This window comes from Phodopus roborovskii, unplaced genomic scaffold (assembly GCF_943737965.1).
Source record: "Phodopus roborovskii unplaced genomic scaffold, PHOROB, whole genome shotgun sequence".
Lineage (NCBI taxonomy): Eukaryota > Metazoa > Chordata > Mammalia > Rodentia > Cricetidae > Phodopus > Phodopus roborovskii.
The window spans coordinates 88,554-114,627 of record NW_026126716.1 but is presented as its reverse complement, the minus strand read 5'-3'; the positions used below and the strand labels follow the sequence as shown (position 1 = coordinate 114,627).

The following is a 26,074-nucleotide window of genomic DNA, read 5'->3' as shown; positions in this document are numbered from 1 at the left end:
GGGCCATCAATCCCTGGCCCGTGATCTGTATGATTTCACAGAAGGTTACAGGTCAACAATGAGTGGTAATGCTAGGTCTAAGTATACTTAATAAATATCACAACGCACAAGAGCTCAAGTCTTGTTCTAATGAAACCAAGAAACTCCTTGTGGATGTCAATTTCCACAACTTACCATGGGGTCGTGTTTGGTGGCACTCTTCCCGGACTCCAATGTTGAGTACACTGGCTCACCTAGAAGTTAAACCAGGAAAATTCATGAGTTCTCCCTTTATTTTCAGGAGGTTTCCCAATCCAAATACCACTGACATGTCCCATTCCCCTTGTCGGGATAGAATACAGGGCGACAGGAATACGATAGCAATGCTCATCACGGTGACAAAAGCAGCCTCAGACTTGGGAGAATTTCGATAGAACACATATGGTTTTGAAGTGTGCTGGTGACATGTACAGCTGGCTCTTAGGCAATCTTGCCTTATTAGCCTTAAAGAACAACTAGAGATTCAGCATTCACGTCCTGCCTGCATGGTATGCCAACCTTTCTTTCAGGACTGGACAGGCACTGTTATGGTCGAGAACCATTACAAGTGCCTCAACAAACATATAATGAAAAGTTCAATTTCTTAATATTATTTTTGTTTATGTCCATTGCATTTATAACTACATCAGAAACACACCTTTCCTGACTCAGTGCATAATGAGTGACAGTAGCAGGCAACCTGACAGATTAAATCTATTAAATATAAATGATGGAATAAGATAATTTATGAAGAACAAGAAAACAAATTATTTTACAGGTAGTCGTTTCAATATCCACTGGCATCGGCCGGCTTCATATCGTCTTAGGAAACAGGATGGCTATAAATGGACTGTAATCTATGAGATGATACCCATGGAACTCAGGAGAGTTTATATTATGGCCAGATAATGGAAGACATTACTATGGCATCAAAACTAACCTTACACATGCACACACACATTAGCTGACACACCTATATCTTTCACAGCATGAATGGTGTGGTCAAATGGCTCCAGTGGTCAAGGGAGCAGTCCACTCTTCCTTAGGACCCGTGCTTGGTTCACAAAATCTACACAGCAGCTGACAGCCATCTGTATCTGCAATTCCAGGTTCTCTGAAGGCTTCTTTGTTCTTCACATATGTCACACATGAGCGTGATACACAGAAATAAGATGGAAGCATTGCCACAATAATGGGATAGCTGCCAAGGAGGGCTGCTAACAGGGCGTACTTTCAGCCCAAAAGAGAAAAGTGCCTTGCACCGAAGCTCTATGTAGATGCTGGGAACAAAGCCCAAGACCTCACTTCTGCTGGATGAGCCAGTATTAACCAGTCACCTACTATTTTTTCCAGCACAGACCCTGCCCTCTGGAAGCACAGAATAAAACGTACTCATTATGGAACCATGTTGATGGGACACTGGCTGGGTTTAGTATTAACACTGCCAAATAAGACTTTACTTCAATTAAAATTTGAGGGACTATACCTGCAGGTACCTATACGTTTGTCTGCAACCAGATGTTTCTACACATTCCTGGACTAATGAAATAGATAGCAGTGGTGAGGATATCCCCAATACAGAGAATGCAGGCATAACAACAATGATTATGTTAGACATAATAATCCAATTAAAAGATACTATCCATATTGAGATCAAAGGGAAATACCTTACTCATAAGGTTAGTAATCATATCACACTTCCTTTCCCGAAACTAATCTGAAATTCTAATTGCAATTGGCTTCCAACTGAGCAACAGCAGCAGTACAGAAGGAACAGCAGTTGCCTAAACAGCCAATGAGAAGAACTGACTGCCATGGCAAGTGCCAGGTCTCCTTGTATTTCTGGAGGTGCCTGCAGGTGCAGTTTGCACGTTTGAGAGCTGGTTGTTGGGAATTGGGAATCGAGTCTGGTGGGGGATCATATATGCTTTCATGATGTGTGAGTGGGGCCACTGTGCCTCTTTGGGGAAGTTAAGATGGAATGCGATTCGGCACCTCCACGTTTCTCAGGATCAAAGATATAGGAGTAGGACAGTGAAGCTGAACCCCTTTACGTTAAACTTATTCAACCAAAAGCTCCAGGCACTATTTTTGTCCTGCCCATCTCAACACCACAATACATGATCAAAGGAATAAATCTTGAGTGGAAATATATACTTGTAAAGGTGTATTTGTCCTATCTAAAGAGCTATATGTGATCTCAGTTCATTGACATCTTACTGTAAAAGACCTTTACCATGGAGTAAACTTTCAGAATTCACATTCCTATCATGAGACCAAGCTGACATCCTAAACGTGAAATTCCCTGTAATGGCAGAGAAAGGACTTGCACCCTAAAAGAAGACATATCATTCACCTAGGAGCATACAACTAGAGGCCATGGCAGAGAGGAGACACCTGGGAGCACTGATTGGTTCTTCTTCTTCATGTTATAGACACATGGACACATGATTCACAGCAACAAAATATTAAATGTACTTTAGATTTTAAACATGGTTGGGTGGGAACAATGACATTGGGGAAAAACTTTGAAGTCATTGACTCCGGAATTTTTATCCTAAACATTGAGTCATTACATGCTATATTGGCCTCGGTACATTCTCATCAATGAAGACACAGAAATTTAATCTGAAAACGATTTGCAGCTGGGCATGTGTGGCCCAGGAGTTTAATCTCCACACCTAGGAATCAAATATATGTTGATATCTATGTTGTTAGGGAGGCCTGATGAACAGAAAATTGGGGGACAGGCTCACCATATAGGGTGGGGAGAAAAAAAAAAAAGAAAAACAGAAAATAAAAACAGACAAAACTTGGAAATGTACAGTTCTTCTGGCCTGTCAGGACACAATTCATTTTCAAAATTCCATAATGTGTATCAAGGTGAAGCCTTGACTTCATAGAGTGTTGAAGTGTAAACTGAGAGCCCTCATGACCCTTTCCTTATGAATTTGATTCTGGGAACTGTTTCTAACAGAATCAAGAAACAAACTTTAAGTTAAGCACAGATCAACATTCAAAAATACTCAGACTTTTAAAACAAAACCTACCTGGCATTGGAGGAAACGGTGGTCCCACAAAGTCCCCTGGTGGGACATACCATCGAGGAATCCACAGACATTTCCTGGAGGAGGAGGTGGTGGGATCTGGCCTCTTGGATCAACTGTAAAGGCAGGGCCCTCAGGTCCTCTAAGCTCAGGACCAAGTGGAGGAGTCAATTTATGTCCAGCTGCATCATGTGCATCATGGCCAGAGGTGGGCAAACTTGTCTCCTGGAATACAGTGACAATATGCTGTCAGTGAGGTAGTTTGCTTCACTATTCCTTTACAGGGAGTGTCAGGCACAGAAGAAAGCATTCCATGACATTCCAGCAAGCCATGTAACAGCCCCAGTTTGCCACTTGTGTGCTGGTGCCGCCTACTCGCTATCCTAACTAGGTTTACTAGTTCAGCACAAATCATTTAACATGGCATTGACACTCTCCCTAGCTCACCCTCAAACAAACACACAGTTCATGCTGATCTAGATAGACAGACACTTTATGTAACAGATATGCACCAGGAGGTAGTTAGAGACAATGGCCTTGAATACATGAACTCCCGTTCAGATATTGCTATAGTTCTGTCAGTATGTGGCCACATCGTCAATAGAGTGGGATCGAAGACTGGAAGCATCTCTAATGGAAAACCTATCTGGAATCGAAAAAAACGATGGTTTTTTATCATACACACACAAATAGGAAAACTCTTGAGTTGAGGATATTTCCACAATGAACAAAATCAAGGCTGTATGTTAAAAGTAAAATAGATACATATTAAGATTCCAGTAAGATTTGCAGGACGGAAGTCTGAAAAAGAGCATTGCAATTGAACAAGTGTTGAATGTCATCTAAAAGTGTTAAAGTTGAAGTGGGAGATATCAGTTTTTTTTTTAATTTTTATTATTTTTCTCTTGTGTTTGTTAGCATTTTTTTTTTCATTTCACAGAAATGGCATTTTTGACTCCATGTATGTCTGCATGCTATTTTCCTTCACTGTTCTTGAAGGGCAGAATAGGACCTCAGATCCCTTGAAATGGAGTTAAGATGGGTGGTGAGCCACCACAGAGTTTCTGGGAATCAAAACCAGTTCCTTCAAAAGAGCAGTGAATGCTTTTAATAGTGTATGCCTTTTCAGTCCTACCAGATTTTCAAGGCACATTCTGTCCATATAGCCCATGCAGGCTTTGGAAATACCATGCTCATGCCTGAATCTGCAAAATGCTAGGAACACGTTGGCCATCAATCCCTGGCCCGTGATCTGTATGATTTCACAGAAGGTTACAGGTCAACAATGAGTGGTAATGCTAGGTCTAAGTATACTTAATAAATATCACAACGCACAAGAGCTCAAGTCTTGTTCTAATGAAACCAAGAAACTCCTTGTGGATGTCAATTTCCACAACTTACCATGGGGTCGTGTTTGGTGGCACTCTTCCCGGACTCCAATGTTGAGTACACTGGCTCACCTAGAAGTTAAACCAGGAAAATTCATGAGTTCTCCCTTTATTTTCAGGAGGTTTCCCAATCCAAATACCACTGACATGTCCCATTCCCCTTGTCGGGATAGAATACAGGGCGACAGGAATACGATATCAATGCTCATCACGGTGACAAAAGCAGCCTCAGACTTGGGAGAATTTCGATAGAACACATATGGTTTTGAAGTGTGCTGGTGACATGTACAGCTGGCTCTTAGGCAATCTTGCCTTATTAGCCTTAAAGAACAACTAGAGATTCAGCATTCACGTCCTGCCTGCATGGTATGCCAACCTTTCCTTCAGGACTGGACAGGCACTGTTATGGTCGAGAACCATTACAAGTGCCTCAACAAACATATAATGAAAAGTTCAATTTCTTAATATTATTTTTGTTTATGTCCATTGCATTTATAACTACATCAGAAACACACCTTTCCTGACTCAGTGCATAATGAGTGACAGTAGCAGGCAACCTGACAGATTAAATCTACTAAATATAAATGATGGAATAAGATAATTTATGAAGAACAAGAAAACAAATTATTTTACAGGTAGTCGTTTCAATATCCACTGGCATCGGCCGGCTTCATATCGTCTTAGGAAACAGGATGGCTATAAATGGACTGTAATCTATGAGATGATACCCATGGAACTCAGGAGAGTTTATATTATGGCCAGATAATGGAAGACATTACTATGGCATCAAAACTAACCTTACACATGCACACACACATTAGCTGACACACCTATATCTTTCACAGCATGAATGGTGTGGTCAAATGGCTCCAGTGGTCAAGGGAGCAGTCCACTCTTCCTTAGGACCCGTGCTTGGTTCACAAAATCTACACAGCAGCTGACAGCCATCTGTATCTGCAATTCCAGGTTCTCTGAAGGCTTCTTTGTCCTTCACATATGTCACACATGAGCGTGATACACAGAAATAAGATGGAAGCATTGCCACAATAATGGGATAGCTGCCAAGGAGGGCTGCTAACAGGGCGTACTTTCAGCCCAAAAGAGAAAAGTGCCTTGCACCGAAGCTCTATGTAGATGCTGGGAACAAAGCCCAAGACCTCACTTCTGCTGGATGAGCCAGTATTAACCAGTCACCTACTATTTTTTCCAGCACAGACCCTGCCCTCTGGAAGCACAGAATAAAACGTACTCATTATGGAACCATGTTGATGGGACACTGGCTGGGTTTAGTATTAACACTGCCAAATAAGACTTTACTTCAATTAAAATTTGAGGGACTATACCTGCAGGTACCTATACGTTTGTCTGCAACCAGATGTTTCTACACATTCCTGGACTAATGAAATAGATAGCAGTGGTGAGGATATCCCCAATACAGAGAATGCAGGCATAACAACAATGATTATGTTAGACATAATAATCCAATTAAAAGATACTATCCATATTGAGATCAAAGGGAAATACCTTACTCATAAGGTTAGTAATCATATCACACTTCCTTTCCCGAAACTAATCTGAAATTCTAATTGCAAATGGCTTCCAACTGAGCAACAGCAGCAGTACAGAAGGAACAGCAGTTGCCTAAACAGCCAATGAGAAGAAATGACTGCCATGGCAAGTGCCAAGTCTCCTTGTATTTCTGGAGGTGCCTGCAGGTGCAGTTTGCACGTTTGAGAGCTGGTTGTTGGGAATTGGGAATCGAGTCTGGTGGGGGATCATATATGCTTTCATGATGTGTGAGTGGGGCCACTGTGCCTCTTTGGGGAAGTTAAGATGGAATGCGATTCGGCACCTCCACGTTTCTCAGGATCAAAGATATAGGAGTAGGACAGTGAAGCTGAACCCCTTTACGTTAAACTTATTCAACCAAAAGCTCCAGGCCCTATTTTTGTCCTGCCCATCTCAACACCACAATACATGATCAAAGGAATAAATCTTGAGTGGAAATATATACTTGTAAAGGTGTATTTGTCCTATCTAAAGAGCTATATGTGATCTCAGTTCATTGACATCTTACTGTAAAAGACCTTTACCATGGAGTAAACTTTCAGAATTCACATTCCTATCATGAGACCAAGCTGACATCCTAAACGTGAAATTCCCTGTAATGGCAGAGAAAGGACTTGCACCCTAAAAGAAGACATATCATTCACCTAGGAGCTTACAACTAGAGGCCATGGCAGAGAGGAGACACCTGGGAGCACTGATTGGTTCTTCTTCTTCATGTTATAGACACATGGACACATGATTCACAGCAACAAAATATTAAATGTACTTTAGATTTTAAACATGGTTGGGTGGGAACAATGACATTGGGGAAAAACTTTGAAGTCATTGACTCCGGAATTTTTATCCTAAACATTGAGTCATTACATGCTATATTGGCCTCGGTACATTCTCATCAATGAAGACACAGAAATTTAATCTGAAAACGATTTGCAGCTGGGCATGTGTGGCCCAGGAATTTAATCTCCACACCTAGGAATCAAATATATGTTGATATCTATGTTGTTAGGGAGGCCTGATGAACAGAAAATTGGGGGACAGGCTCACCATATAGGGTGGGGAGAAAAAAAAAAAGAAAAACAGAAAATAAAAACAGACAAAACTTGGAAATGTACAGTTCTTCTGGCCTGTCAGGACACAATTCATTTTCAAAATTCCATAATGTGTATCAAGGTGAAGCCTTGACTTCATAGAGTGTTGAACTGTAAACTGAGAGCCCTCATGACCCTTTCCTTATGAATTTGATTCTGGGAACTGTTTCTAACAGAATCAAGAAACAAACTTTAAGTTAAGCACAGATCAACATTCAAAATTACTCAGACTTTTAAAACAAAACCTACCTGGCATTGGAGGAAACGGTGGTCCCACAAAGTCCCCTGGTGGGACATACCATCAAGGAATCCACAGACATTTCCTGGAGGAGGAGGTGGTGGGATCTGGCCTCTTGGATCAACTGTAAAGGCAGGGCCCTCAGGTCCTCTAAGCTCAGGACCAAGTGGAGGAGTCAATTTATGTCCAGCTGCATCATGTGCATCATGGCCAGAGGTGGGCAAACTTGTCTCCTGGAATACAGTGACAATATGCTGTCAGTGAGGTAGTTTGCTTCACTATTCCTTTACAGGGAGTGTCAGGCACAGAAGAAAGCATTCCATGACATTCCAGCAAGCCATGTAACAGCCCCAGTTTGCCACTTGTGTGCTGGTGCCGCCTACTCGCTATCCTAACTAGGTTTACTAGTTCAGCACAAATCATTTAACATGGCATTGACACTCTCCCTAGCTCACCCTCAAACAAACACACAGTTCATGCTGATCTAGATAGACAGACACTTTATGTAACAGATATGCACCAGGAGGTAGTTAGAGACAATGGCCTTGAATACATGAACTCCCGTTCAGATATTGCTATAGTTCTGTCAGTATGTGGCCACATCGTCAATAGAGTGGGATCGAAGACTGGAAGCATCTCTAATGGAAAACCTATCTGGAATCGAAAAAAACGACGGTTTTTATCATACACACACAAATAGGAAAACTCTTGAGTTGAGGATATTTCCACAATGAACAAAATCAAGGCTGTATGTTAAAAGTAAAATAGATACATATTAAGATTCCAGTAAGATTTGCAGGACGGAAGTCTGAAAAAGAGCATTGCAATTGAACAAGTGTTGAATGTCATCTAAAAGTGTTAAAGTTGAAGTGGGAGATATCAGTTTTTTTTTTTAATTTTTATTATTTTTCTCTTGTGTTTGTTAGCATTTTTTTTTTCATTTCACAGAAATGGCATTTTTGACTCCATGTATGTCTGCATGCTATTTTCCTTCACTGTTCTTGAAGGGCAGAATAGGACCTCAGATCCCTTGAAATGGAGTTAAGATGGGTGGTGAGCCACCACAGAGTTTCTGGGAATCAAAACCAGTTCCTTCAAAAGAGCAGTGAATGCTTTTAATAGTGTATGCCTTTTCAGTCCTACCAGATTTTCAAGGCACATTCTGTCCATATAGCCCATGCAGGCTTTGGAAATACCATGCTCATGCCTGAATCTGCAAAATGCTAGGAACACGTTGGCCATCAATCCCTGGCCCGTGATCTGTATGATTTCACAGAAGGTTACAGGTCAACAATGAGTGGTAATGCTAGGTCTAAGTATACTTAATAAATATCACAACGCACAAGAGCTCAAGTCTTGTTCTAATGAAACCAAGAAACTCCTTGTGGATGTCAATTTCCACAACTTACCATGGGGTCGTGTTTGGTGGCACTCTTCCCGGACTCCAATGTTGAGTACACTGGCTCACCTAGAAGTTAAACCAGGAAAATTCATGAGTTCTCCCTTTATTTTCAGGAGGTTTCCCAATCCAAATACCACTGACATGTCCCATTCCCCTTGTCGGGATAGAATACAGGGCGACAGGAATACGATAGCAATGCTCATCACGGTGACAAAAGCAGCCTCAGACTTGGGAGAATTTCGATAGAACACATATGGTTTTGAAGTGTGCTGGTGACATGTACAGCTGGCTCTTAGGCAATCTTGCCTTATTAGCCTTAAAGAACAACTAGAGATTCAGCATTCACGTCCTGCCTGCATGGTATGCCAACCTTTCCTTCAGGACTGGACAGGCACTGTTATGGTCGAGAACCATTACAAGTGCCTCAACAAACATATAATGAAAAGTTCAATTTCTTAATATTATTTTTGTTTATGTCCATTGCATTTATAACTACATCAGAAACACACCTTTCCTGACTCAGTGCATAATGAGTGACAGTAGCAGGCAACCTGACAGATTAAATCTACTAAATATAAATGATGGAATAAGATAATTTATGAAGAACAAGAAAACAAATTATTTTACAGGTAGTCGTTTCAATATCCACTGGCATCGGCCGGCTTCATATCGTCTTAGGAAACAGGATGGCTATAAATGGACTGTAATCTATGAGATGATACCCATGGAACTCAGGAGAGTTTATATTATGGCCAGATAATGGAAGACATTACTATGGCATCAAAACTAACCTTACACATGCACACACACATTAGCTGACACACCTATATCTTTCACAGCATGAATGGTGTGGTCAAATGGCTCCAGTGGTCAAGGGAGCAGTCTACTCTTCCTTAGGACCCGTGCTTGGTTCACAAAATCTACACAGCAGCTGACAGCCATCTGTATCTGCAATTCCAGGTTCTCTGAAGTCTTGTTATGTCCTTCACATGCGCCACATATGATTTTGATACACAGAAATAAGATGGAAGCATTGCCACAATAATGGGATAGCTGCCAAGGAGGGCTGCTAACAGGGCGTACTTACAGCCCAAAAGAGAAAAGTGCCTTGCACCGAAGCTCTATGTAGATGCTGGGAACAAAGCCCAAGACCTCACTTCTGCTGGATGAGCCAGTATTAACCAGTCACCTACCATTTTTTCCAGCCACAGACCCTGCCCTCTGGAAGCACAGAATAAAACGTACTCATTATGGAACCATGTTGATGGGACACTGGCTGGATTTCATATTAACACTGCCAAATAAGACTTTACTTCAATTAAAATTTGAGGGACTATACCGGCAGGTACCTATACGTATGTCTGGAACCAGATGTTTCTACACATTCCTGGACTAATGAAATAGATAGTAGTGGTGAGGATATCCCCAATACTGAGAATGCAGGTATAACAAAAACCATTATATTAGACATAATAATCCAATTAAAAGATACTATCCATATTGAGATCAAAGGGAAATACCTTACTCATAAGGTTAGTAATCATATCACACTTCCTTTCCCAAAACTAATCTGAAATTCTAATTGCAATTGGCTTCCAACTGAGCAACAGCAGCAGTACAGAAGGAACAGCAGTTGCCTAAACAGCCAATGAGAAGAACTGACTGCCATGGCAAGTGCCAGGTCTCCTTGTGTTTCAGGAGGTGCCTGCAGGTGCAGTTTGCACGTTTGAGAGCTGGTTGTTGGGAATTGGGAATCGAGTCTGGTGGGGGCTCATATATGCTTTCATGATGTGTGAGTGGGGCCACTGTGCCTCTTTGGGGAAGTTAAGATGAAATGCGACTCGGCACCTCCACGTTTCTCAGGATCCAAGAAGCTGAACCCGTTTACGTTTCACTTATGCAACCAAAGCTCCAGACTATTTTTTTGATGTTCCCAACTCAACACCACAATACATGATCAAAGAAATAAATCTTGAGTGGAAATATGTACTTGTCAAGTACATAGCATTAATAAGAGATAACATAACTAACACTTAAGGTGTATTTGTCCTATCTAAAGAGCTATATGAGATCTCAGTTCATTGACATCTTACTGTAAAAGAGCTTTCAATGGAGTAAACTTTTAGAATTCATATTCCTATCATGAGACCAAGCTGACATCCTAAACGTGAAATTCCCTGTAATGGCAGAGAAAGGACTTGCACCCCAATAAAGGCATATCATTCACCTAGGAGTATAAATATAGAGTCCATGATAGAGAGGAGACACCTAGGAGCACTGATTGTTTCTTCTTCTTCATGTTATAGACACGTGGACACATGATTCACAGCAACAAAATATTAAATGCATTTTAGATTTTAAACATGATTGGGTTGGAACAATGACTTTGGGGAAATACTTTGAAGTAATTGACTCCGGAATTTTTAGCCAAAACATTGAGTCATTACAGGCTATATTGGTCTCGGTACATTCTCATCAATGAAGACACAGAAATTTAATCTGAAAACGGTTTGCAGCTGGGCATGTGTGGCTCAGGAATTTACTCTCCTAACCTAGGAATCAAATATATGTGGATATCTATGATGTTAGGGAGGCCTGATGAATAGAAAATTGGGGGACAGGCTCACCATGTGTGGTGGAGAGAAAAAAAAAGAAAAACAGACAATAAAAACAGACACAACTTGGAAATTTACTGTTCTTCTGGCCTGACAGAACACAATTCATTTTCAAAATTCCATAATGTGTATCGAGGTTAAGCCTTGATATCGTAGACTTTTTGACTGTAAACTGAGAGCCCTCACGACTCTTTCCCTATCAAATTGGTTCTGGCCACTGTTTCTCACAGAATCAAGAACCACATTTTAAGGAAAGCACAGATCAACATTGAAACATGCTCAGACTTTAAAACAAAACCTACCTGGCATTGGAGGAAACAGTGGGCCCACAAAGTCCCCTGGTGGGACATAACATCCAGGACCTCCACAGATATTTCCTGGAAGAGGAGGTGGTGGGATCTGGCCTCTTGGTTCGACTGCAAAGGCAGTGCTCCCAGGTCCTCTAACTTCAGTACCAAGTGGAGGAGTCAATTCATGTCCAGCTGCATCATGTGCATCATGGCCAGAGGTGGGCAAACTTGTCTCCTGGAACAGAGTGACAATATGCTGTCAGTGATTTAGTTTGCTTCACTATTCCTTTACTGGGAGTGTCAGGCACAGAAGAAAGCATTCCATGACATTCCAGCAATCCATGTAACAGCCCCAGTTTACCACTTGTGTGCAGGTGCCACCTACTCGCTATCCTAACTAGGTTTACTAGTTCAGCACAAATCGTTAAACATGGCTGTGACACTCTCCCTAGCTCACTCTCAAACAAAAACATAGTTCATGCTGATCTAGATAGACTGACGCTTTATGCAATAGACATGCACCACGAGGTAGGTAGAGCCAATGGCCTTTAGTACATTAACTACTGCTCAAATAGTGGTATATTTCTGTCAATATGTGGCCACATTGTCAATACAGTGGGATCGAAGAATAGAATCATCTCTAATGGAAAAACCTATCTGGAATAGAAAAATTAAGATGCTTTTTAACAGACACACACAAGTAGGAAAACTGTTGAGATGAGGACATTTTCACAATGACCAAAATCAAGGCTGTATTCCACTAAGATTTTTCAGGATGGAAATCCGAAATAGAGCATTGCAAGTAAACAAGATTGGAAGGTCATCTAAATGTTGTAAAATTGAAGTGGGATATATCAGTTTTTTTTCTTTCTGTTGTTTTTGTTATCATTTTTTTTGCATTTCAAATAAATGGCATATTTGACTGCATGTATATGTCTATACTATTTTCATTCACTGTTCTTGAAGGTCATAATACAACATCAGTTCCCTTGAATGGAGTTAAGATGTGTGGTGAGCCACCACTGAGTTTCTGGGAATCAAATCCAGGTCCTTCAGAAGAGCTGTGAGTGCTTTTAATAGTGTATGCCTTTTAAGTTCTACCAGCTTTTCAAGGCACATTCTGTCCTTATAGCCCATACAGGCTTTGAAAATACCATGCTCCTGCCTGAACCTGCAATATGGTAAGAATATGTGGGCCATCAATCCCTGGCTTGTGATCTATGTGATTTCACAGAAGGTTCCCAGTCAACAATGAGTGTTAATGCTGTGTTCAAGTACACTTAAGAAATATCAGATAGCACAAGAACTCAAGTCTTGTTCTAATCAAACCAAGAAACTCCTTGTTGATCCATGGGTAGATTTCATGTTCCAATACTTACCACGGGGTCATGTTTGTTTGCACTCTTCCTGGACTCCAATGTTGAGTACACCGGCTCACCTAGAAGTTAAACCAGTAAAATTCATGATTGCTCCTTTTATTGTCAGGCTTCACCAATCCAAATACCACTTATGTGTCGTACTCCCCTTGTCTGGATAGAAAACCAGGCTACAGGAATACAATAGCACCCCTCATCTCTGTGAAAAAAGCATCATCAGACTTTTTGTCAAAACTAACCTTACACACACAGACACATTAGCTGATATACCTATCATATTCACAGCATGAATGCTGTGGTCAAATGGCCTGAAATCTATGAGATGATAATAAAGAATTATACCACTAATTTCATGAGTTTTCCCTTTATGCCCTGACCGTTTGCAGATCCAAATATACTGACATGTTCCTATCTCCTTGTCCTGACTGCGAATAGGTCGACAAGTATATAATAGTTTCTCATGAAGGTTCTAAAAAAATCTCCTTCAAACATGGAGAAATACTACAGAAAAACTACGTTTTTGATTTGTGGTTTTGACATTTATAGCTGGCTCTAAGACGATCATGACATGTCAGCCTGAAATACATCTTCTGATGCATCATTGATTTCCATTCTTCTTAGTATGGTAACCATTAGCTTATAATAGGAAATGTACTTTTATGTAAATAGTACCTTTACACATAACTCAACACATACCCCATGAAAATTTCAATTTCTTTTATATATATATTTATTTATTTTTTATAACCAAGTCCATTTAAATGAAAAGAAACATTTGACAATATTTGGGAATTTGGGCATCGTTCTTTCCAAACCACCTCCTGCTGGTAAGGGGCACTGTCATGGGGGATTCTAAGAAGATGCAGAAATCCTGGCTGTAGTCTGTAAGGCTGCTTTGTCCAACTGTTTTGAATGTAGGATCACTTGGTACTCTGTTTCAGGTGGTCTGCCTTGACCAAACCACATTAGTCTGGCAAGAATCCACAATTTTTCATTTTCTGTAGAAAAAAATATAGAAATCCTTGCCCCAGTAACTTGTCTTTAAACTTAAATTTTGGAGTCAAAGCATTTTTTTATTTATTATTTTACATGTCGATCCCAGTTCCAAGTCCCTATCTCCCTCCCTCCTTCCCTCACTTCCTTCTTCCTCCCTCTCTCCCTCACTTTTACCTTCTCTGCCCTCTCACATGCACCCTGGCCACCGTCCCCTTCCATCCCCCCACCCAAATTCCATATGTAGGGGAATGCCATCCAGTTGGGGTCATGTAGATCTGACAGGTCATATGAAGTAGGGACTAGGGCTTCTCTCCTGTCTCTAGGTTAAGGCATTTATCCCTCCATGGGGGATGTGTTCTCAAGGTCCTTTTGTGCACCAGGGATACATCCTGGCTCTACTGTCTGAGGTCCCTTAGACTGTTCAGTCTTTCTGGCTGAGACCCATATTCAGGGGGGCCTGAGTCAGTCCCATTCTGGCTTCCCAGCTATCAGTCTAAGGGCCCGTTAGCACCACCTTGCCAAGGTAAGCTGTCTCTATGTGTTTCTGCAGCCTGGCTTTGTCCTCTCCATCTGCATCTGGGTTCTAGTTCGACTCAGTGTATGTATGGGTATTTGCTCCTGTTTCCAACAGGCATTAGATGAGGGTTCCATGGATAAGTTAGTTGTTGATTTCAATCTCCGGGAAGGGCATTCATGGTAGCCTTTCCACAGAAGCTCAATTTGTTAGTTAGTGGCAGTCTTGTAGTTCTCTAGACCTTTCTTTGTGTTCAATTTTCTCTTCAAACCAATAATTGCTCTCTCTTTTATGTTCTCTCTCTCTCTCTCTCTCTCTCTCTCTCTCTCAATCTCTCTTGTCTTCTATTCGAATCAGGCTCAATCTTCCTGGTCACACGTGTTTTGCTTTCCTCTCCCTCATATTCTCCTACTTCTCTCTCCATTTGCTGCCCATTTCATTTCCCCTGTGCTCTGGGGGATTCATCCCTTCCCGGTTCTTTGAGGGACTTTACATGAATCTCTTAGAATATACCTTGTATCCTAGTTCCTCTGGTGGTATGAATTACAGTCTGGTGATCATTTTATCTAGGTCTAACATCCATATATTATTGAGTACATACTATGTTCCTCTTTTTGTGACAGGGTTACCTCATTCAGGATGGTTTTTTCAAGTGCCATCCACTTGCCTGCGAATTTCAAGATACCATTATTTTTTCTGCAGAGTAGTATTCCATTGTGTAGATGTGCCACATATTCTTTATCCATTCTTCAATTGAGGGTCATCTAGGTTACTTCCAGGTTTTTGCTATTACAAATAGTGCTGCCGTGAACATAGTTGAACAGATGTCTTTTTTGCATGGATGTGGATCATTTGGGTATATGCCCAAGAGGGGGATTGCCGGGTCCTGTGGTAAACTAATTCCCATTTTCCTGAGGAACCGCCATACTGATCTCCAAAATGGCTGTATGAGTTTGTGTTCCCACCAGTAGTGGAGGAGTGTTCCCATTTCTACACAACCTCTCCAACATGAGTCATCATTTGTGTTTCTAATTTTAGCCATTCTGGCAAGAGTAAGATGGTATCTCAATGTTGTTTTGATTTGCATTTCCCTGATAGCTAAGGATGTGGAGCACTTTCTTAAGTGTCTTTCAGCCTTTTTGATTAACCCTATTGAGAATTCTTTCTTCAGTTATGTACCCCATTTTTAATAGGCTCATTTATTGTTTTGTTGACTAGTTTCTTGAGTTGTTTGCATATTTTGGAGATCAGCCCTTTGTCAGATATAGGATTGGTGAACATCTTTCCCATTCTGTGGGCTGCCATTTGGTCTTGTCCACTGTGTCCTTTGCTTTACAGAAAGTTTAGAGAGTTCCCATTTATTAATTTTTCGTCTCAGTTTCTGTGCCCCATTCAGGAAGTGGTCTCCTATACCAATTTGTTCAAGGATACCTCCTACTTTCTATTCTAAGAGGTTCAATGTGGTTGGATTGATGTTGAGGTCTTTGATCCATTTGGACTTGCGTTTTGTGCATGGCAACAGACATGGTTCTATCCGTAGTCTTCTACACATCCTCATCCAATTGTGCCAGCACCATTTATTGAAGATGCTGTCCTTTTCCCATTGTATAATTTTTGCTGTTTTGTCAAAAATCAGGTGTTCATAGGTATGTGGGATAATATGAGGATTTTCAATTAGATTCCATTGGTCTACCTGTCTATTTTTATGCCAATACCAGGCTGTTTTCAGAACTATAATTCTGTAGTAGAGCTTAAAGTCAGGAATGGTGATGCTTCCTGGAGTTCTTTTATTGTATAGGGTTGTTTTGGCTATCCTGGGTCTTTGTTTTTCCATATAAAGTTGATTATTATCCTTTCAAGGTCAGTGAAGAATTGTGGTGGGATTTTAATGGGAATCGCATTGAATCTGTAGGTGCCATATTTACTATGTTTATCCTACCTAAGAGCATGGGAGATCTTTTCATTTTCTGGTATCTTTAATTTCTTTGTTTTGAGCGACCAAGTTATTATATAGGTCTTTCACTTGCTTGGTAAATGTTACCCCAAGATACCTGATGTTGCTTGTGGCTATTGTAAAGGGTGATGTTTCTCTGATTTCTTTCTCTGTCTCTTTGTCGTCTGAAAATTGTAGGGCTACTGACTTTTTTGAGTTTATCTTGTATCCTGCTAGTTTGCTGAAGGTGTTTATCAGCTGTAGGAGTTCCGTGGTAGGGTTTATTGTGTCGCTTATGTAAACTATCATATCATCTGCAAATAGAGACCAATGAGATGATACCTAGGGAGCAAAGGACAGTTTGTACTATGGCCAAATATAGGAAACCATTACTATGTCACCACAATTACCCTTCCACATACACATTAGGTGGCACTCCTAAAATATTATCAACATGAATGGTGTGGATAAAGGGTTCAGTGTTTAAGGATACAGGCTGCTCTTCCTTAGGACCTGTGTTTAATTCCCAGCAACAACACAACAGCTCACAACCATCTGTAACAGCACTTCCAGGGGCTTTGATGCCCAGTTCTGGCCTTCTCATACATCACACATGAATGTGATACACAGAAAGAAGATACTAGGGATGCCACAGTCATGGTATATCTGCCAAGATATGCTGCTAACAGGGAGTACTACCATCCCAACAGAGAGAATTGCCTTTCACTGTAGCTATATGTGGATGCTGGGAACAAAGGCCAAGTCCTCAGTTCTTGTGGAGGAGCCAGTATTAACCAGTGATCCACCATTTATCCAGGTCAGACCCTTCCCTCTGGAACTACAGAGTAAAAAGTACTCATTTATGGAACCATGTTTATGGGACACAAGCTGGTTTTAATATTAACACTGCCAAATAAGAATTTACTTCAATTAAAATTTGATTGATTGTAGCTACAGTTACTTTTACAATTGTCTACAACCAGATGTTCTACACATTCCTGGTGTAAAGACACAGAGGTTAGAGGTTAAGGTATCCTCATCACTAAGACTGTATGCCTAACTCCCTTCATCATATAAGAGGTAATAATCAATGTAAATGTTACTATCCATAGTGAAATAAATGGAAATAACTTACTCAAAGATAGTATTTAAATCATCCTTCTTTCCAAAATACTATTCTGAAATTTAATTGTATTAAGCTTCCTTCTGAACCACAACAGAGTCACAAAACGAACAGCAGTTGTCAGAGTGCAAATGACAGTAAATTATTGTCATAGAAATTGCCAGGTCTCCTTGTGTTTCAGGAGGTCCTGGTGTAGGATGGAGTTTCATGTGCATGTTGGGAAAGTGGAATTGATTCTGGAGGGAGATCATTTCTACACTCAGGATGTGGGGGTTTGGGAAAATGCAGCACTTTTGTTGAGGAAACTTTGAAAGCCCATAGGTTCATGCACTTTTCTCAATTTCAGGAGATGGATCTAGGTCATCGGAAAGTAAAACCCTATACCTTACACTTATTAAACCAATAGCTCCAGCCCTTGTGGTAATATGTCAACACTCATATAATACTTGATTTACAAACAAATCTTTACATTGAAAAATGGACTTCTTTGCTACATATGATTAATAAGTAAGAACATCGCCAATGATTTCAGTTGTATTTGTCCAATCTTGTAGCTATGCCAGATCTCAATATGCTGGAGGCCTATTTTAAAATAGATTTAAATACAGTAAAACTTTCATACTTAACAGTCCTATGATAATATCGACCTGACATTCGACAAGAGAAATTTCCTATAATGCCAGTGGAATAAATTCACTCAAAAAACAAATATCATTCTCCAAGGAGCTTAAGACTAGAGGCCATGGCAGAGATAAGTCACCAAGCACAACTGAGCTTGTTCTTTTCTAGTACTTGCAAACATGACTTACTGTGTACACACACATGATGTCAAAGGGGTAATTATGCTGTAAAAGCAACTAATTACATTTATTTTAAAATGTAAGTGTATAAAGGAATTTCATGAATTCACCAAATAATAAACTGATTTTGGATTTTAAACACGATCATGTGAAAACTATTGCTTAGAAGTCATACTGTGAAACACTTTAGTCCATAATCGTAAGTCCATATTTAATAATTATTTGAAATAATGGCCTCAATTCATTACTATCAAATGAAACACACATAGTTTTAATCTTAATACTATTTGCTTCTGGGTATATTTTAAACTTGAACTTAATCCCAGTACATGGGAAGCAGAGACAGGTGGATCTCCATTACTCAAGGGAAGCCTCATCTACAGAGAATGATCCAAGACAGGCTCCAAAGCTAGAGAAACCCTGCAATGTGGAGGTAAAAACAACAACAAAAACAAGCAAATAAACAAAAAACAGCTTGTAATTTTACTGATCTTCTGGCTTATCATAACACAGTTCAAATTCAACATTCCATAAGATGGATCAAGTTGAAGCCTTGAAATCCTTTGCTGCTGAAATGTAACCCTTGATCCCATACAATTTTTTCCTCCTTAAGTTGGTTCTGGTCTGTGTTTCTCACAGTAACAGGAATCAAACTTGAAGGAGAGAATAGATAAAAATGGACACATACAAAGACTTTTAGATAAGCCTACCTGACATTGGAGGAAACTGTGGGCCTGCAAATTTCTTTTGCGGGACATTCTGTCCAGGACCTCTACAGATGTTTCCTGGAGGAGGAGGTGGTAGGATCCGGCCTCTTCGATCATATTGAGAGACAGGGCCTCTAGGACCTCTAGAGCCTCTAGGGCCTTTAAGCCTGTGAACAGGTGGAGGAGTCAAGCCATGACCAGCTGCATTGTTTTCAGGAGGTCTAGTGGTGGGCAACGTTTCCTTCTGGAACAGAATGATAATCCACATCAGCAGTCAGTGAAGTGGCTTGACACAGCTCCTTTACTGGGAGTGTCAGGCAAAGAAAAGGAAGTCCATGACATTCCAGCAAGTCTGGGAACAGTTTGAGTTTCCCACATGTGTGTAGGATCAGCTTATTTGATATCCTAATTAATTTTACTAATTAAACAGAAATCTTTAAGCATATTAGTAACAATCTACCTAGCTCACCCTAAAACAAAAACACAGTTCAGCTACATCAAAAAACGACACTTTTTAAGATATCTGAAATAGTGTATAGTACATAAAAAAGCTTGGAATTTCATCTATATGTTGTACTTCATAAAGTGGGAGATATCAGGTTTCTTTCTTTTGTTTGTTTATTTTAATACTTTTTCATCTTACTGGAATGTGTTTTTTTCTGCATGCATATCTGCATACTCTATACTTTCAATATTCTGGAAGGATAGAATACCATTTCAGATGTCTTAAAATGGAGTTAAGAAGGGTGGTGAGCCCACACTCAGGTGCTAGGAATCAAATCCAGGTAATGTAGGAGAGCCACCAGTGTTCTTAAAGTGTATGCATTTCTAAAGCTTATATTTTTTTGAGGCAAATGCTAGTTCATATAGTCATATAGTCCACATTGGCTTTCAAATTACCATGCCTGGCCTCAGCCTGCCAAAATGATAGGATTACATGGGCCATCAAAACCTGCCTTGTGTTCCATACTATTTCATAGAAGGTTACAAATCAATAAAGAATGTGTTAATCTAAGTGCAAGTGCATTTTATTAATATAACAAAGTAGAAGAGCTCAAGCCTTGTTCTAATAAAACCAAGAAACTAGCTGTAGATCCACAGGAAGAATTCAATTTCCAATACTTCCCTGTATCATGTTTGGTGGCATGCTTTCCGGATTCCAAAGTGGAAGGTACTGGCCCATCTAGACAAAAATTACACCCCCCCAAAAAAAGCTACATGAGTACTAATTTTATTCCCAGACCATTAACAGATGCAAATGACCCTGATATATCCCACTCCCCTTGCTGGGACAGAGAACAACGCGACTTAAATACAATAATATACTTCATTAGGGTGCCAAAAGCAGCCTCAGACTAGGAGAAATTTAAACAGCACAGATATCCTTTTGCAGGGTGATGTTGACCTATTCAGCCCTGTCAGCCCAAGGAAACAACTCAGGATGCACCACCCAGTTCCATCCTTCTACCTGTGCCAACATTGCCCTCAGCATATAGAATATACTATTATGTAAAATTTTCCCTAATAAATAACTCAACAAATACACAATGAAAATTTAAATTTCTGAATTTTATTCTTTCTTAATGTTAGCTAGTTTAGTACCTACTATAGACTGTAACATGTGAGCTATATAAACACTATTCTCCCGAAGATTGTTCTGGCCTGTGTTTCTCACAGTAATAGTAACCAAACTTGAACAAAAGCTGATAAATATTGAGTCATACGTGGACTTTCGTGTAGCCTACCTGGAAATGGATGAAAAGTTGGGTTAGAAAAATCCCATGGTGGAATGCAATGTCTTGGATCTCCATAGAGATTTTCTGGAGGATATGGTGGTGGGGGGAAGAACTCAGCTCTTGTAGGAAGGTAAGGTATAAATCCCCATGGTTCGTATGCATTTCTCCCTGTTGGAAGAGATGGGTAAAGGACAATGCAAGTTGAAACCACACACTACACACTTCTTCAACCACTAAGTCAGGCCCATATCCTGATATCCACACACTAACACCAACATATTTCAACTCTCAAATAAATACTTCTCACCTAGTTGGAAAAATAGTAACTTCACCATCAGTTTCAGGTGTGTTTGTACTAATTTGGAAGGTAAGCAGACCAACACAGGCTCCAAAGTGATAGCAAATCCTTGAATTGAGGAAAACAAAACAAACAAACAAACAAAAAAACCAACCCTCTGGTAAAATTGCTGATTTTTCTGACCTATCAAAAAACAATCAAAATTTAAAATTCCCTAAGATGGATCAAGGTGAAGCCTTGACTTCCCTTGTGGCTGGGATATAACCTGTGAACCATATAAACCCTTACAACCTCAAGTTGGTTAAGGATAGTTTTAACACAGTAACTGGAAGCAAACTTGAAGGAAAACACGGATAAACATTGACATACACAAGAACCATTAAAAAAGCTTACCTGCCATTGGGGGAAATGGTGGACCAGGGAAGATTCTTGTAGGAAAATAGCCACATTGATCACCATAGATGTTTTCTGGAGGATATGGGAGTGGGGGAAAGAACCCAACTCTTGGGTGAAGATAAGGTGGAAAGCACCTTGGTTCATACACATTTCTACCTGCTCAAAGAGATGGGTAAAAGACAATGGTAGAAGAAATCCTGTACTGTACACTTATTGAAACACTAACTCCAGCCCCTACTCTGTTATCCAAACACTCACATCACAATATTCGTTCTCACATATAAAACTTGACATTCAAAATTGGACTTCTTATCTACTTAGGAATAATAACAACATCAACAACACTTTCGGGTTTGTTTGTCCTAACTTGGCAGATAAAAAGATCTCAATGCAATCCACACTTACTGTAAAACAGCTTTTCCATGGTGTAAAACTTTCAAACTTAGCATGCATATCAGTGATCCTGAACTGATATCCTAATAGAAACATTTCCTCTAATGCCAAGGACTAACTTAAAACTTCCCAAACAAAACTCATGCCATTCCAATAGAAGTTTAAGAGCAGAGGTGAGGACAGAAAGAGAGAGAGAGAGAGAGAGAGAGAGAGAGAGAGAGAGAGAGAGAGAGAGAGAGAGAGAGAGATACCTAGGACAAGTAAGCCGGTTCTTATCTATTACTTAAAAACATAATTAACTGTGTAGAAACTCATGATTCCAAAGGAGCAAGTATGATGTCAAAGCAGTACATTACATTTCTTTTAAAATGTAATGGTAGGAAAATATTTCAATGAATTCAACTAATAGCTATGGTCTTAGATTTTAAATATGACACTGTAGGAACTACTGCACAGGAGAAATGATTTAAAATATTTTAGTCAGATATCTTAAGAAAAACAACTATAATTAATTACTATAATGGCCTCAAAACATTTCTGTCAAATAAAATACAAATATTTTAAGGTGAAACTGCTTGTAGAAGGACATTTGTGCCTCAAGACTGTAAACCCAGCTTTTGGGAAGCAGAGACAGGTGGATATTTGTGATTTCAAGGCTAGTCTAGTCTGCACAATGATTTTCAGGAAAGTCTCCAAAGCTATAGAGAAACCCTGCCTGGAGGAATAAAACAAGGAAAATGTGCTTGTGAATTTATTGATTATCTGATCTAACACTGGACATATTAAATTCTAATTGCCTAGGGTGGATTGACTTCCTTTCTTTCTGAATAGTGACCTGTGAGCCATATAAACCCTTTCCTCCTCAGGTTAGTTCCGGCCAGTGTTTCTTACACTAACAGGAAGCGAACTTGAAAGGAAGCACTGATAAAACACTGATGCACATACATGGTCCTTTAAAAAAGCCTACCTGGCATAGGAGGGAATGGTGGGCCTGGGAAGTCCCTTGGTGGATCATACTGTGGAGCATCTCCATAGATGTTTCCTGGAGGCAGAACATGGCAACCTGGATCCCCTGGGAAGGCAGGGCCTCTGGGGGGTCTGACCTCAGGAACCAGTGGAACATCCAAGTCTTGTCCAGAAGCTTTGCATCCAGCATAGCCAGAATTGGGCAAAGTTGATTTCTGTAACAGAGTGGCAATCAACAGTCAGTGAAATTGTTTGATTCACAGATCCTTTACTGGATGTGAAAGGCGTAAAAGAAAGCAGTACATGGAACTCCAGAAAGCATGAGAACAGGCAGTTTTCCACAGAAGTTTAGGAGCCCCTTATTTGTTATCCTAAGTATTTTAAATAACTCAAGAGAAATCTTTAAGCATGATAGGTAGTAACACTCATCCTAAAATGCAAGTACAGTTCAAGCATATCAAAACAGACTCTCTAAAAATAGAAATGTATCATGGGGTGGTAGCACAGGTTTTAAATAACAGAACTCAGAAAGCAAAGGTAGGTGGATCTCTGCCAGTTTGAGGCCAATCTGATGAAAAGTGTGAGTTCTGAGTTCGAGGACATGCTCCATAGATTCTGGAAAACCCTATCTCCGGGGGGGGGGAACATACAAATAAAAGAAACTTTTACAAAAAAACACCAATAAAAGGAAAATGGTAAAGATGTTGATTTTTAAAAATGGCCAAAATTAATGCTATATTTGAAAACGAAAATAAACTTTAAGATTCAAATAAGGTATCAAGGAAGAAATATCTGAAATAGTGTACAGCATGCAAATAAATTTTGAAATTCATCTAAACGTTGAACTTTTTAAAGTATTAGGTACCTTATTTTAGTGTTCTTTTAAATTACACATGAATTGGTATATTGCCTCATGTATCTGCATACTACACATCCAGTGTTCTGGAAGGATAGACTTGGGATTCAGATCTCTTGAAACAGGAGTTAAGTATTGGGAGCCATCACTCAGGTGCTTGGAAACAAACCCAGGTCCTCTACGAGAGTTGGCAAGGCTCTTAACCTCTAAGCCATTTCTCTAGCCTGTGTAGTTTTTTGAGACAAGATCTGCTTATACAACACAAACTGGCTTTCAAATTGCCATCCTTCTGCCTAAATGTTAGGATTACATGGACCATCAATACCTGGCCTGTGATCTGTACAATTTCTCAGGTTATAAGCCAACAATGAAAGGGTTAATGCTAAGTTCAGGTATATTTCATATATATGGAGATATCATACAGTAGAAGAGCTCTGTCTTGTTCTAATCAAATCAAGAAACTCCTTGTGGATCCACGGGTAGATTTCAATGTCCAATACTTACCCCAGGGTTATGTTTGCTGGCACTTTTCCCGGATTCCAAAGTAGAGGATACTGGCCTATCTAGACAGGAAAATTAAACCAGGAAAACTTGATGAGTTTTATTTTATTCCTAGACCACTTTCAGATCCAAATGGCACTGACATGTTCCACTCCCCATGCCAGGGAAGAGAATAAATTGACACAAATACAATAGTGTTCCTCATTAGGATTCTCAAAGCAGAGGGAGACAGAACAGATATTCTTTTGTCATGTGCTGCTGACCTTTCCAGCTGGACCCTAAGCAATTTGAAGATTGTGTGTGGAAATGTCAGGGATGAACAAGAAATCTAGTGCAATAGAAACTCCCAGGAAACTACAAGGCTGACCACAGTTAAGGGATCCAGATCCTTTACTGGCCATTTTCTATAATCAGGTGAGGCTTCAAATTGAGGGACTGAGAGACCAACTCAGCAACAAAACCTTAACCTTACAAGTAGTCCTGCCTACAAAAAGAGACAGAGGAAATGTGTCTCACAATCTGTGTGAGAGGCCAACTGTGGTGGTTTGGGAAAAAATGGCTCCCAAAGGGAGTGGCACTATTAGGAGGTATGGCCTTATTGGTGGAAGTGCGTCATTGTGCAGAAGGAGAGTGAGAAGAATATGTTGTTTCTATGTGAAATGAAAAAAAATATTTTAAAAATATGTTCATGGATATATATAAATATATAATATGCTGTCAATATAAGAATCTATATTTAAAAAGGCAGTTGAAGGACAAAAGCCACATGGCAGCATCCTCTGAAGAGTTGTTAACATCGCTTCTGAACAGATGCTTTCCATTGTATCTACCATTGTCTAACTTACTAAGGATTATATATTGCTTTTATGTTTTGTTTTTAAAGGCAGATAAAGCAGAGAATGTTACTCATGTAACCTATGACTATACATTTGAATTGGTCAAAAAAATGCACAATTCAATTTCTTGAGCTTTCACCCTTCCCATTATTACTTCAATTACCCAAAGTGTAAGGGAAACTAAATGTGTTTTCACGCTCTTGTCTTGATGCTAAGAGCAAATGAAGACATAGCATAAAACTTGGTCTCTAGGATTCACAGAGAAAGGGACTGAAATTTAGTATGTGATTACTTCAGGCCAGAATTAGCCTTTAAATCATGAGTTCGATTTCTTGAATTGTAAATTTTAGGTCAGATATAGAACAAGTATGCATACTTCTATGCATGGTAAAATTAATAGCATTTTGAGAATAGAAATAGCTAACAGACAGTAAAATAGTGGTCCAGGAAGAGAAAGAAGCAAAACAGGCTGAAACAGAGATTTAATGATGTCAAGATTACAAAAGTTTCAATATAAAACTTTATTGTAAATAATTACCAGTCATAAGTTCTTTTAAATCTGCTCAATCAAGAATAAAATGGGAATTATGAGGTAGAAATACATGTTGTAAAAATGTAGAAACAGAGCAGGGGGAAACCGTGTGTTCAACACAAAGCTTAGCTTCCTGTCTGGAGCAGAAACACCTCCTGCACACTGACTTTTCCCAATGACACTAGGGAACCATTCTAGTCACTATCACAGCTCTGTGCAAGAGAATGAGTTCTTATGCTGTCCCTTGACACCTATGCAAAATCCAACTGAATAGAGAAAAATCACTGATTCAACCCCTCATGGGAAATTCATTAGTTAGGTCTCAACCTCCATTCCTATCAGTATGCAAGACCAAGAACATGAACACCAGTCTGGAGAAACTTCAACTCCCTACCTCAGAAAGAGGTGCCTTAGGACAGTTACATGGTGTCAGCTCTCTCAACCCAACCCACAGAA

The 26,074-nt window shown here is 39.9% G+C and overlaps 1 protein-coding gene across 1 annotated transcript in view; it reads right to left on the bottom strand.

Annotated features, from left to right (window-relative positions):
• Nucleotides 1–26,074, bottom strand: part of LOC127214456 (melanoma inhibitory activity protein 2-like) — a 163,983-nt gene that overhangs the window by 54,615 nt on the left and 83,294 nt on the right. The window contains 3 exon segments of the mRNA XM_051174849.1: nt 19,108–19,348; nt 21,532–21,690; nt 22,895–23,108. Coding sequence (XP_051030806.1) covers nt 19,108–19,348; nt 21,532–21,690; nt 22,895–23,108 — 614 coding nt within the window.